Source organism: Dipodomys ordii, unplaced genomic scaffold, assembly GCF_000151885.1.
Source record: "Dipodomys ordii isolate 6190 unplaced genomic scaffold, Dord_2.0 Scaffold2, whole genome shotgun sequence".
In the NCBI taxonomy this organism is placed as follows: Eukaryota; Metazoa; Chordata; class Mammalia; order Rodentia; family Heteromyidae; genus Dipodomys; species Dipodomys ordii.
In genome coordinates, this window is record NW_012267218.1 from 20,395,331 (window position 1) to 20,408,894 (window position 13,564).

Consider the following 13,564-nt stretch of genomic DNA (forward strand, 5'->3'; position numbering starts at 1 on the left):
GCTGTGGCTCAAGTGGTAGAGTGCTAGCCTTGAGCTGAAGAGCTGAGGGACAGTGCCCAGGCCCAGAGTTCAGGCCCCATGACTGGACCCAAAAAAAAGAGAGAGAGAGAGAGACAGGAATATAAAATAATCATTCACAAATGTAGCCTGTATCATACTAATTAGAAATACACAATTAAAAGGGATGGGAAGGGATGGGAAGGGTAAACAAAGGAGGAGGCTGCAATGCTTGATAAGAAATGTATGCATTATCCTGCCCATTTAATTGTAACCCCTCTGTACAGTATATTCACAAAAAATTAAAATTAAAAAAAAGAAATACACAATTAAGACCCCTGTTCTGTCATGATTTTTTTAATCTTTAAAAGTCCAAAGGAAAAAAATTAGAAAGATCATATGAATCTAAAAACCCTCACAAATACTGTATTTTAGGAAAGCTCCACAGATGGGGTTTGCCACTGTTCCCACCAGCAAGACCCCTCCTTCTGTCAGGGCTACAGCTCTTCAAGGCAGCATGGAGTCTACCTGATCTAGTCCCTCCAGTCCCCAGTCAGTGTGTAGACTGAGCTAAGGTGAACAGCCCCATACCAAAGGCAAGGCTGACTTTAGTCTCCACCATGAAGTATGAGACAAAACCCTCAGCCTCTCCCTCCCAGATGACACAGGCAGGGAGACAATATGCGTGGGGGGTGGGAATGAGGGGAAGGGTCAGGAGAACAGGGAGGGTAGGCAGGGCAGCAACAGGAGGCCCCCATGGAAGGCAGGACATGGGACCTGTCACCTAGGTCAGGAATAGAGGGTATATGGAAAAGCAAAGAGAGAGGCCAAGAGTTTGGGGGTAAGTTTGCTCTCTCAGAACCATGTTCATAGACCTATTTAAGAATGACCCCGAGGGAGAGGTGGTAGTTTCACACTAGCTCTATTTTACACAGTCAGACTTGTGGAAATAATGGGGAAGAGAAAGGGAGAGAGGGGCTTCCACATGTCCCCAGTTAGCAAGCCTATGCCTCCTTCAACTGGGCCCCCAAATCTGGTCCCTTCAGGTTGGGACAACCTATGGGTAACTGTTCTTATCTGACCCTGCTCTCTGGAATGTCTGTATCAAATAATACTGTGATTAAGGAAATGGCTCCCTCCTGCTCTCTGGGGGTGACTGGCACAGACAGAAACAAGCAAAATCAATAGGAGAAATTAAGCCTCGTTCAGCCAGTCAGTTCTAAGAATCCCAGCAGTCCCTGGCAAAGTACACCCAACCACTGGATCCCTGCCAGAGTGATGGGGGAACTCTGCTGGTTTCCACCAGAAAATGGCATATAGCATTAACTACTCAGTAAGTAGCCATTGCTCTCATAATTTCATCAGCAGTCACCATGTGTTGCCATGCCGATGTTTTCTCTTGTTCAGCTCTCAACAATGTCCAGTCTGATATCTCCTGATTTTTTTCATCTTTCAGGGCTCTCTTCATCTGTCCACATGGATCCAGGGCCTTTCAAGACAATAGCTACGATGAGGACTTTTTCAATTAAGAAACAGGTAACCAACTTGAAGTCACTTAAAAAGCAATAGGGTGAGCAAAGCGCCAGTGGCTCACGGGGAGGCTGAGATCTGAGGATCATGGTTCAAAGCCAGCCAGGGCAGGAAAGTCTGTGAGACTCTGATCTCCAATTAACCACCAGAAAACCACAAGTGGCGCTGTTACACAAGTGGTAGAGCACTCGCCCGGAGCTGAAGAGCTCAGGGACAGAGCCCAGGCCCAGAGTTCAAACCCCATGACTGACCAAAAAAAGAGAAAAAAAGCAATAGGGTGAGCCAGGTGCCAGAGGCTCATACCTGTAGTCCCAGCTACTCAGGAGGCTGAGACCCTCAGATCACAGTTCTAAGCCAGCCCAGGCAAGAAACTGTGAGATTCTCACCTCCAATGAATCACAGAAAAAGCTGGAAGTAAGGCAGTGGCTCAAATGGTAGAGCACTAGGCTTGAGCAAAAGGAGCCCGAGGGGGGGGGGAGCCCAGACCCTGAGTTCAAGCCCAGGACTGGCAAAAAAAAAAGGGGGGTGGTATAGTACAGATTATAATTCATGTACCTAAAAAAAAAAAATCAAGAGTTGTTCTGGCCTTAAGGAATGGCGAGATCCAGTTCAATGGATAAGGCAAGCAGTATAGCCCCTAGGACCAGCACTCTATGGAAGGGCAGTCATGCTGCAGCTTCCCCATGGAGGATCTGCTTGAAGGCATGAGGCCACACTAGAACCAACCTTTGTAGTCCGAAGGGTGGCCATCAGTCTATGGCCTGTGGAAGATGAAAGAATCTGTACACTTGCAGCTGCAAGGAATACTGGGTAGATCAACTGCCTGCTTCAGTGCTCAGGGCCTAGTGATTGCTAGGCAGATGCCCTCACGGCTGAGTCATGCCTCCAGACCAGTATTTTACTTTTTTCCTGTTGTTTTCACCAGCACTGTCTGTTAACAGTCACTACAGCCTGACAGGAAGAAAAACACTGCCATCCCCATTGCAGGGACACCCAGGCTCAGGGACCAAGTGACAGCAGGCCTGACCTCTAGCAGCCTGGCCCATGGTGGGTGATGCTGGCCCTTGTCTGGTGATCTGATCCAGGCCAATGAAAGAGAAAGGCTCAGAGCTGCTCTGGGAACAGCTGTAGTCACAAACTACTGCAAGTTAGAACTCACTTCTGATCTGCTTATTAGAACTTTCTGAGTGTTTGTGATTTGTCTCCTAAATCCCCTCACAGTTTGGTCATTCCTCCTTAAATATCTGAAGGAGAGGAAGACGTGAAAAACAGAACTTCCTCTGTGTTCTTACTTACCAAAGGGCAAAACTTCTACTGATATGAATTCCTCTTACTAGGATTTCCCTAGATAAGGGTATAGCCCAGCCTCCAGCATGGTCCAAGGTCCTTGATGTCCAGGGCAGGCTGGTGGGGCACGCCTGAGCCCACACAAACCCTCCCTCCATATAGAATATAGATATAGTCCAACCATACCCCAACCACGAAGTCCCAGGAGCCTCTCTCTCCACCCCCCCGCACCCCCCCACCCCCACCACTGCAGGAGCCTACCAGCCCCAGCTAAAGGAGGCAGTAGTGAGGCAGGGAGGGTCCCACTTCCAGAAGCCCTGGCAGGACCAGATACAGGGGAAGCCATCTGTTCCAGCAGAGGAAAATAGAAATCCCAAGCCAAGAGCAAACAGAGGTTAAGAGGCTGCTGTCCATCTGAGCTCCAAAGCCTGGCTCCATCACTTGCTACCCAGGTTCCCCCAGCCATAACCTAAGCCCCTCAGCTCAGTTCACTCAGCTATACAAAGCAGATCATGGTGGTCCCTAGACTTCATAGCTGTCACATGATAAGTAAAAAAAAAATGCATCCATGCAAAGAAGCAAACACCTGGCAAGTTCTTAGTAATTAGCTAGTATTATTACCATTGCTGTCTTTGTCATTTATTAATAGCCAATGCTTAATTCTTTCACATGGAATAAAGCTACCAGAGCATCCCCAAGCCTCACATAGGATTCCAGAGTGCAATAAGGAGAATAATATTCTCTTCAGCTCCAAAGACACCCCCCACCTAGTCCCTGAGACCTGAAAATGTCACCACATGGTCAAAGGCTGTGGTTTCCTTAGCGAGAGAGGTTTACTTAATGGTAAGTGGTTTTCCTGGGTTATCCTCCAGGAAAACAATCACAAGAGTGTTTCCAGCAAAGGCTGGAGTGCTGCAGCCACAAGCCAGGGACTGCAGATGCCTGTGGATGCACAGAAAGCAAGGAAACAGACACCCCTATAGTGCCTCCCGGAAGAACACAGCCTGGCTGATCCTGGATTTGTGTTTGCATTCATCAGAGCCTCCAGATAGTAAACAGAGGCTGTTTAAACCACTCCTGAAGTTTGTGACAGCTGGTTATGGAAGCCACAGGAGACCCAAACATGTCAGGATCTCTAGGACCCTATAGGTGTCCATAAGCCACAGGTGTTTGGAGCACCTGATTCAAGAGCACAAGGAAATACCGTGTTCAAAGTGCCCTGTCATGTTCTCATCCACATGGGTGCACTCTCATGAACAGCCCATGCTGTTCTACCCAAACTCAATGAAAACCAGAGACACCCCTGGGCTACACTGAACCTCGTTGTCCTCCACCAGTAATCCTTCTGCTGCATGCTTAATGAGCTCTATCTCATACCCTCCAGTGCTGTGTGGCATTGTTCTAACAGACAGACACTCTGAGAGAGCTGCCTGGTACCCAATGGGGAACAAGAGGTGTATCTGTTCATGTGGGCCCTCCAATCAACATTCCACAAGTTGGTTGGCTTAAACGACAGAATTACCTTTTTGCAAATTGAAGTTCAACATCAAAGGACGGCATGGTTGGATTCAAGTGAGGCTTCCTTTCCTTTCCTGACTTGTAAACAGCCATCTTCTCACTGTGCAGATAGCAAAAGCTCTCTGATCTCCCTCACTTTTTTTGGGGGGGGGGAGGCAGGGCAGTCCTAGAGCTTGAATTCAGGTCCTGGACACTGTTTCTGAGCTTCTTTTTGCTCAAAGCCAGTACTCTTCCACTTGAGCCACAGCACCACTTCTGGCTTTTTTCTGTTTAAGTAATACTGAGGAAATGAACCCAGGGCTTCATGCATGCTATGCAAAGTGCTCTACCACTAAGCTACATGCCCAGCTCCTAAAATCAAGCTGAGATGTGTGTGTGTGTGTGTGTGTGTGTGTGTGTGTGTGTGTGTGTGTCCCTCACTTTTCTTATAAGGACACCAGCTCCGTAGGAGTACTGTTACACTTGCATAGCACCATAACTTACACCACTTCCTTAAAGATTTTGTCTTCATATATTCACACTGAGAGTAAGGACTCAACCTCAGATTTGGAGAGTGACAAAAGTCACCTATGTTAGTACTTGAATAAAATACTATATTGTGCTTATTTTTACCACACAAGGTCACAAAAATAGTTGCCATAGTTCAAGACAAACTACATACCAACCTCCCTTACTGGAAGGAAGAAGTGGCAACAAAAACAAATCATACCCTGACCAATTTCTGCAGAAAACCTTTCCTAGAAAGTCTCTAAGATTCCTTTCATCCTTGTATCACATATCAACCTAGCTGCAAAGGAGGCTGAGAGAGCAAGACCTCTCATTCGCTCTTCTAAGTAGAAAGCATGCAAGAACCACTAAGAGGACTGGGAATCACCGGGATTAATGATAACCATTTGTTCAGCACTTACTAGGTAGCTTATCTTCTTCAAACACACTGCACCTAATAACTCACCTGAACGTCTCAATATCATATGAACCTCTCAATATCATACTAAAGAAATGAGGCTCAGATAGGTTAGGTTACTTGCTCAAGTTCACACAGGCAGTGTAGGGTATCATAGGACAAAAGGATTTGAACTTATGGATTTGGACCAACCTGGGAGCCATGCCCACAGCTGCTACCCTATCCTGTCTTGATGCTGGTGGCAGCATTATAAGCAGATGTTTGTTGACACCTGAAGTGCACACTTATCTCACCTATCAACCAGAAGGCCTGTGCCTTCTGATAAACTCCAAGGGGCAGAAAATAGCCAAAGCTCCTGATCACCAGCCTGGAAGGGTTTCAGGTCCACTTGGTGGCCAGCCTTAGGGAAAAGAAAGTCCATGCTGCTGACAACCCAGCCCTCTGGCCTTCTGCCTCATTTGTTACCCACCTAGAAACACCATTCCATCAATTTATGACCAGTAAGTCAGAGGCTCCAAATAGCCAGTGCTTATACAACACACCGCTTCAGTCAGAATGCATACAGAGGGCACCAGGCCCACTGATCAGGAGAACTGATCTGTGTTCTACCAACCCCTGACAGTACAGACACAGCCTCAGTGCTAAATCTCTCTTCCTTTTTATGGGGTAAGGGGAGAGGGCTGTGGTCATGCTTCTGATGTCATATTCATTTGTCACTGTCTGTATGTTTAAGGAGCTAATTCATGGCCTGGAGAAATGGCTCACATTGTACAGTGCTTACCTAGCAAGCATGAGGCCCTGAATTCAATCGCCAGTCTGGCAACAGAGAAAGGAGTTAATTCATAGTTAATCTAAGTAGTAAAAGCACATCACCATTTTTATTATCTTGTTTGGTATTTCTACAGTTTGACATATGTGAGATCCTTTTGGTTGGGAAGCTGCCAAGCCTCTGTTGGTCTCAGAGCAGCTCTGTTCAGTGCCCACACATGGAGTTAGGAGATCATGTTTCTTGCTTCAGTGTGTGAGGCTATAGCAGAGGTCCTAATCCTGAGCTTTTGTTACAGAATGAAAGCTATAAGTCATGATGGCATCATGATCCCAGAATGGGATGCCAGGGACATTTCACCTTTGTAAACCCAGAGCCAGACTAATCACAAGGAAACACCAACAACAAAGGGACAAACACGCAACAAAATCCATTCTGCATTCTTCCAAAATGTCAAGGTCACAAAAGACAAGGTCACAAGTCTGACACCCTGTCACAGTCCTCAGGAATCTGAGGAGCCAGGACACCTGGATGCAGATGGTGACTTAGATGGGTTCCTGGGTACACTGAAGACATCAGTGAGATCAGTGGCAAAGTCTGGGCAACTTCTGTCACTTGGTTGCTAATGAGAACTCCTCACTGACCAAGGGAAGCTGATAACATAAAAGGCTGGCAGGAACCCTCTGTGCTAGCTGCAGCTCTACAGTAAATCTGAAGTTTTGGGGGGTTTCGTGGGGCTTTTTGTTGTTGTTGTTGTTGCTTTTTGCTGGTCATAGGGCCCAAACTCTGGGCCTGGGCGCTGTCCCTCAGCTATTCAGCTCAAGGCTAGCATTCTACCACTTGAGCTACAGCGCCACTTCTGGCTTTTTCTACTTATGTGGTGCTGCGGAATCAAACCCAGGGCCTCATGCATGCAAGGCAAGCGCTCTACCACTGAGCCACCTTCCCAGCCCCTGAAGTTGTTTTGCAATAATATTTTAGCCAAGAAATTTGGAAAAGTGCTTGGCTTCCATTCTAACCTCTGTGATTCAGAATTTTGGGCGTCTTGAAGCTCTACAGGTGATCCCATCTGTGCAAGGGGGAGCAAGAAACCGTGAACGATTTCAAAGGTGAGTGTGGGCACACACCCCTTGAAGGGGCTTATTATTAAAACATTATTAAGTTAAAGTACTAAAACAAGTGGTAGACCTGCCCTAGAGTTAGACAGACTGGCTTGAATTCAGGGCCTGGATATTATTTCTTTTTTCGCTCAGGGCTAGTGCCTTACCACTTAAGCCACAGATCCATTTTCAGCTTTTCTGGTGATTAATTGGCACTAAGAGTTCATAGATTTTCTGAGTTGGCATCAAACCCTAATCCTCATATCTCAGCCTCCTAACTAGCTGAGATTACAGGTGTGCACCACCAGTGTCTAGCTATCTGTTATGATCTTGCCAGTTACCTGCTACCAGCTCTGGCTACAGCTATCCTGACCACTCCCCATCCCTGCCTACACTGGGGGGGTGAGGGAGGGGGGGTGGTACTTACCTCCCGTAAGTCCCGCTCTCCAGATTTTGCTTGGGTGCCTTTAGGAGCCACCATTGCTTTCTGAGGGTGTTATTAGTTTCTGAGTTCTGCAGCTGCAGCCTAGTGCTGAGATTTACCTTCTTTGGTCCTAGAACCTGAACCTGGCCACTCATCCTGTAGGAGAGATGAGCATATGTGCAGTTTTCCAAACTACAGATATCAAATCACTTGGAGTGCAGACTCTCAATGTATTTGCATGCTGTTGAGCACATCCTGTAAGGCAGGACATCCACATGTGGGAGACAGATTTGAGAAGCACACTGGCAGCCCAGGAGGCAAGCATAATCCTCATCTAGAACACCGTGGAATTAAAATTAAAGCACAGGGCCACCCCTCAGCAACTGCATGGCCCCAGGCAAATTACCAAACCTTACTAAACCTTGTCTCCCATGAAGATGGAGAAAGTGACCCTTGCCTCGGATAGCTGCTGGGACAATTTAGTGGTATAATGTATTTACAGAGCCTCGCAGTAAACATCAACCCTTGTCCCTATTTGCATGCTGCCGTGCACCTGTAATCCCTGCCTCTCTGCTCTCCCTGGGTAGCTAACTATGCATAGTGTGCTGATATTTTAGATCCCAATTCAAGGGAAGCTCCCTACTATATCAAAAGTGAAAAAGCAAGTAACCATTACCTTGAGCAGAAAGGTCATTTATATTTACATTCATGGCTATAAAAGACCCCATAAAATATAATGTGTATCCTCATGCTTAATAACACCCTGCAAGTTATTCTCACAGGTCCCTGGGTATATCCAGTTGTTCACTAAAAACAATTCTTTCTGGAAGTAAAAGAATTGCAAATCATCTCTGATCACTAGAAAACCTGCTTATTATGAATAAAGAGAACAGAAAATGAGCTGAGATTTAGGGGTTGTCTGCCACTGTGAATGGGAAGAGTAAGAGCAGAGACAGCACAGACAGCACAGCTATCATCCGTGAGCCTCAGTGCTCAGGAGCGAGGAATTACCAAACCTGGGATCTCAGGGTCTGGGGCCCCTACAAACACAAGAGGTAGAGCAGGAGTCTGGGAGTAATCCAGAAACAGGAGAAGAGGGTAGAGTTGGAGGAGGCAAACGCTGGCAGAGCGCAACAGGTATAAACAGGTAACCTGGAAATCTCAGAGATGAAACCTACCATTCCATTAAGAGGCTCGACATCTCCAGAAGGCCTGGGAGGATCTGGTGGAATCCTAAACCCAAAACTGAAGGAATCAAGCAAAAACCTGAGGGGAAGCCAAGTACAAAGCAGGGGATGAAGTGAGAACGCAGGGGAGTGAAGCCCCAGGTTTTACCTGAGCCTCTGAGCTCCCAATCTTGGGCTTCTCTTAACATCTTTCATCCAGGTCTCAGAGACTGGGAGGTGGGAGGAGTTGGGGGAGATAGGAAGGGAGAGACATCACCAAGGAGCAGGAAGGGGACCCAGTGGGAGAAGTCCTATGGCTCAAAAAGGCTATAGAGACCAGAAGTCAAGCAAAAGGGCCTTGAGGCACTCAGTGTTCATGGCCACTGCTGGCCGGGTAAAGTTGCCTCCTCAACCTAGAAATCCCACAACCATATTCCTCTAGGCTTCCTGAGAACTCTAGGAGGCAGCAGCCAAGAGGAAAAAAAGCCCTTGGCCAGGCCCAAGTGGAAACGAGCCCATGTGTTAGGATGGACAAGCCCACAACCTTGAGGGCATTTATTGAAACACAACAGTCAACACTTGGGACAGTGCAACGGTTCTGCCTCAGATGACACAAAGGCACAATGCCTCACTGAAGGGTGGCGCCCGCTGGGAGCCTGCTCACATCACCTCCCACCAAGTCAACCTTCCTACAAGTTAAATGTGCCCTCCATGGCCCACAGAGCCATGCATGGGTACACAGTAGATGTAAAATCCAAGCCAATGGCACAGGCAGGATGTGAGAGGCTGCTGTGTGTTCTTCCTGGAGAAGTAGAAGCATATTTCATGGTGCATTCATGAGTCTCTAGAAAGGGTGCAGCTGGAGGAGGGGGTGTCCACAGGGGTTCATGATGGTAGTGTGGACAGTCATCCTGGCACTGCAGACAACCACAGGACAGAAATGGGCAACTAGGTGAAGTCAAGATATGAAGGAAGGACCAACGAGTGCAAAGACACCAGAAAGGAGAAGGGCATGACTCAGTGTGGAATAGGAACCAGCCAGGAAAGCAGGGACGAGACCCAGCAGGCCAGCTTCGACCCCTTCACATGCAGCATGAGTTCATGGAGGTCGATCTTCCATAAGTTAAAGGCCTCGCAGACAGAGATCTGGGTCCTTCTGAAGAACGAATGGGTATTCTTCTTGTTGTGCCTGAAGGGGCAAGAAAGGAAAGGATAAAGAGGTAAGAAACTCGAGCTCAGAATGTCTGAGAAACAAAATTAAAAATGGCGACTTTGGCCAGCTTCTCAGTTCTCTGCTCCTGGGACCACATTTGGTCACATGATCAGACCACTACCTAATCAGAGGCCAGAGGAACTCAGCTAGCTCAAAGGAGTTTTTCAAATCATGTGGTAAGCAAAAGCAGTTGTTTCGTAAGGCATCGGGTTTGCTACAACTTTGGCTAGAACATTGCAAAGGTTCTCTTTCCAAAAATATAGTAAACACATGCCAATCCAGATTCCCCAAACAAATATAAACAGAGCCTCTCTAAACATCCTGAGGATAAAAATCACTCAGAATCAGATGATCCTGGGAAGCTGAGGCCTTTACCCATCAGCTCAGTCCTTTCTGTGCAAAAAAAAATAACAAAAAAATGGACATGATGAAAATTGTTGTTTATGATAATGACCTATTCAAGACTTACTTCCTAAACCCTCAGAGAAAATGTAAATTATGCTCAGACCTTTCAGTGTACAGTATATTTTGTTCTAATCCAATTTGATATTTGGTAATGATACCTGTGGTCAAATCTCAGTTCCCCAGAAAAACCCATTCCTACCCAGTATGGACAGGCCAGGATTGACCACAGCCAATCCTCTCTGGGATAAGAAAGTTCTGACAGCGTATGGCCCTTCTGGTATATTCCTGAATCGCATTTTGAGGCCCAGAACCCTTCTCCTGTGGACAGACCTCCCTGAGGTCAACACCCCAAAGGTGTAAGGCATCTAGCTGTGACGAATCTAGGAAGATCTAAGCTCCTGAGAGAGTCCACTGACTGTACGTTCCTGGGTCACAGTACTAGCCAAGTTCCAGAACCAGCTAGAGATGTGAACACTAGATGGGGCCGAGATGCTCAGAAAACAATTCAAATTTGAATAAGGAAAACTGAACTGGAAGGTTGAGGTACTGGAAGCTGCCATTTCACAGTACAGGCAATTCTTTGGTTACCCCAAAAACAGTTTCCAAAACTATAGAATTATTTTCCGTCCCTATCTTTCTTACAGGAAGGAGTGGACCTTGAGAAGCACAGCAGGGCCCTGTGGGCTGGTGGAAAAAAGCAGAGGCAAGCAGGACCCATGGGCTAGGCAAAGAGCTAGGAGGGGAGCGAAGGCAGGAATCTACACTCACTCAGCCAATGCCCTGATGCAACACCGTGACATGTTGAGGAAGGAGCTGGCGCTGGCACGGGTCCCCAGGGTGGCCTCAATGCTGCGCAGCAGGTCATTGGTCTTGAAGATGAGCAGCATCTGGCGTGGAACACAGTTGAGGAGCTGGCTGATCTCGGGGAGGCAGGTGGTCACGTTGGTGCGGATCTCTGAGTCCTGAGGCAGCAAAGACAGATGCAGATGGTTGATGTGGGAAAAGGAGCTCAGGGCAGCGAAGGTCTAGGCATCCTAAATACCATGAAGACTAGAAAAGCTCCAGGACAGCCAGGTACTGGTCACTCACGCCTGTCATTCTAGCTACTCAGGAGGCTGAGATCTGAGGTCCCTGGTTGGAAGCCATCTGGGACAGGAAAGTCCATGAGACTCATCACCAATTAACCACCAGAAAACCAGAAGTGGCACCATGGCTCAAAGTAGTAGAGCACTTGCCTTGAGCAAAAAAACTCAGTGACAGTGCCCAGGCCCTGAGTTCAGGTCCCACAACTGACAGAAGAAAAAAAAATGAAGTGTTAGGACAGCTAGGTGCCAATGGCTCTCACCTATAATCCTAGCTTCTCAGGACTCTGAGAGGTGAGGTTTGAAGCCATCCTGGGCAGACATATCCAAGAAACTTTTATCTTCAAATAAGCAAAAAGTCAGAAATTAAGATGTGGCTCAAGTGGTAGAGCACCTGTATACACATAGAGAGAGAGAGAGAGAAAGAAAAGGAATAGAAAAGAAAAGAAGGGAAAAGAAAAGGCTCCAGGAGGAGCTCCTAGAATAGCTGTCCCAGACAACAAGGAGCACTCCCCAAAGACATGTCTGGCACCAGAGGCTTTGTGTCTTAATCACCTGGACAGGAAGTCATAGCCCAGCTCTCAGGCAAGTATGGAAGCAGCAAGAGTGCATCAGAAGGCCCAGTGACTCTCCAAGGCTTCTTCACTAGCCATCAGTTTCAGGCCAGGCCTGAGAGCTGGTACCAGCTGAGTCATGCCCCTACCAGCCAAATCCAGGCTGCTATCATCCATAGATCTGAGCTCCTGACTGCAGCCAACTCCTAAGACTCTAGACCCTGCATTCCACCAGGTCCACCTGCCACCCACACTGCCCTGCTGATGACATAGCACCTTGTGCTGCAGCTCCAGTGCCTGGCACCCCCTGCGTAGAATCCAGAGCATAGCCCCCGCCACTGGTCAGTCCCACAGCCCTCACTCCTGTCTGTGTTTGAGGCCTGGCATCCTGTCCGTCCCTATCCCTGAGTCCTTCGGGAATCTAGGCAGATGACTATGCCCAGCCAGAATTCTGGGCGTGGCAGTGTGCCTCTGAGTAGCCAGAAAAATGATTGTGATGATGGTGGTAGTGGTGGCGGACATACACTGGACATTTAAAAGTAAGCACCTTGAAAAGACTTGCATGTAGTTATTTTTGAATCCTCATAATGCCTCGGGTAGGCTGATTATATTATGTCCACTTAAACTGAGAGAACAAGAAGTCAAGTAACCCGCCCCAGTGCATGCAGTAAGTAGTGGGTCAGGACTTCCACACAGGCAGCCTGGGAACACTCAGCACCTGGCCCTACCAGCTCTTTACCTCACAGCAGGACTCCATGCCCCAGGCAATTCTGGTCCATGTCCTCACCCCAAAACTGGATGTACGAACACTTTGTGTGCTCACCTCCCATCAGCAGGAAGAGGGGCATCAGAGATAAGGCTCAGGGCAGCATTCAGTGCCCACCCATGCACAAACAAGAGCCTCCGCAGTACGGCTCTGGGGCTTTGGGGACGCTCCTGCAATTAAAGAAGCTGCTGGGCACCAGAGGCACACACTCCTGGAATCCTAGCTACTCAGGAGGCTGAGATCGGAGGATTGTGGTTTGAAACCAGCCTGGGCACAAAAGTCCATGAGACTCTGGTCTCCAATTAAACACCAAAAAGCCATAAGTGGAGCTGTAATTCAAAAGTAGAATGCCAGCTTTAAGAAAAAAAAAAAAAGTTCAAGGACAGCACTCAGGCCCCTAAGTTCTAGCTCCAGGACCAAAAGAGAAAAAGAAAAGAAAAACTCAGTCCCTTCAGAGCACCAGAGGCTGCTGATCACCCCTTGCTGTGGAATTTGAAATGTCTCAGTAGCTGTCTGCTGTCACTGCATGTCACTCTGCCTGAACCACAGGCCTGGCTTACCACAGGGATCCTTCTCTGCGAGGTCAGGGCCAGACTTCCAGGCAGAAAATGCTGCATGCCTCCTAGAGTCGCTCTCAGAGCAGCCGAGCCTGGAGGCTTGGGCACACCCTGATGGTGTGAGACCCACAATCAACCCTGGTGAGTGCTGACCCAGCCACAATCCCCCCACAGGCTTTCATTAAAACAACTCCAGGGCTGGGAGGGTGGCTCAGTGGTAGAGTGCTTGCCTTGCATGCATGAGGCCCTGGGTTCGATTCCTCAGCACCACATAAGCAAAAAGAAAAAAGCTGGA

General features: G+C 47.9%; 1 protein-coding gene across 2 annotated transcripts in view; it reads right to left on the bottom strand.

The window, feature by feature from the left end:
* Nucleotides 1–8,244: 8,244 nt before the first annotated feature.
* Nucleotides 8,245–13,564, bottom strand: part of Adck1 (aarF domain containing kinase 1) — a 92,272-nt gene continuing 86,952 nt past the window's right edge. For both annotated transcript variants that reach the window (XM_013012449.1, XM_013012443.1), the window contains 2 exons: nt 11,079–11,272; nt 8,245–9,881 (listed from right to left, as the gene is read on the bottom strand). In XM_013012449.1, the coding sequence (XP_012867903.1) occupies nt 9,710–9,881; nt 11,079–11,272 (366 nt within the window). In that variant the 3' untranslated portion in view covers nt 8,245–9,709. The remainder of the gene's footprint in view (nt 9,882–11,078; nt 11,273–13,564) is intronic.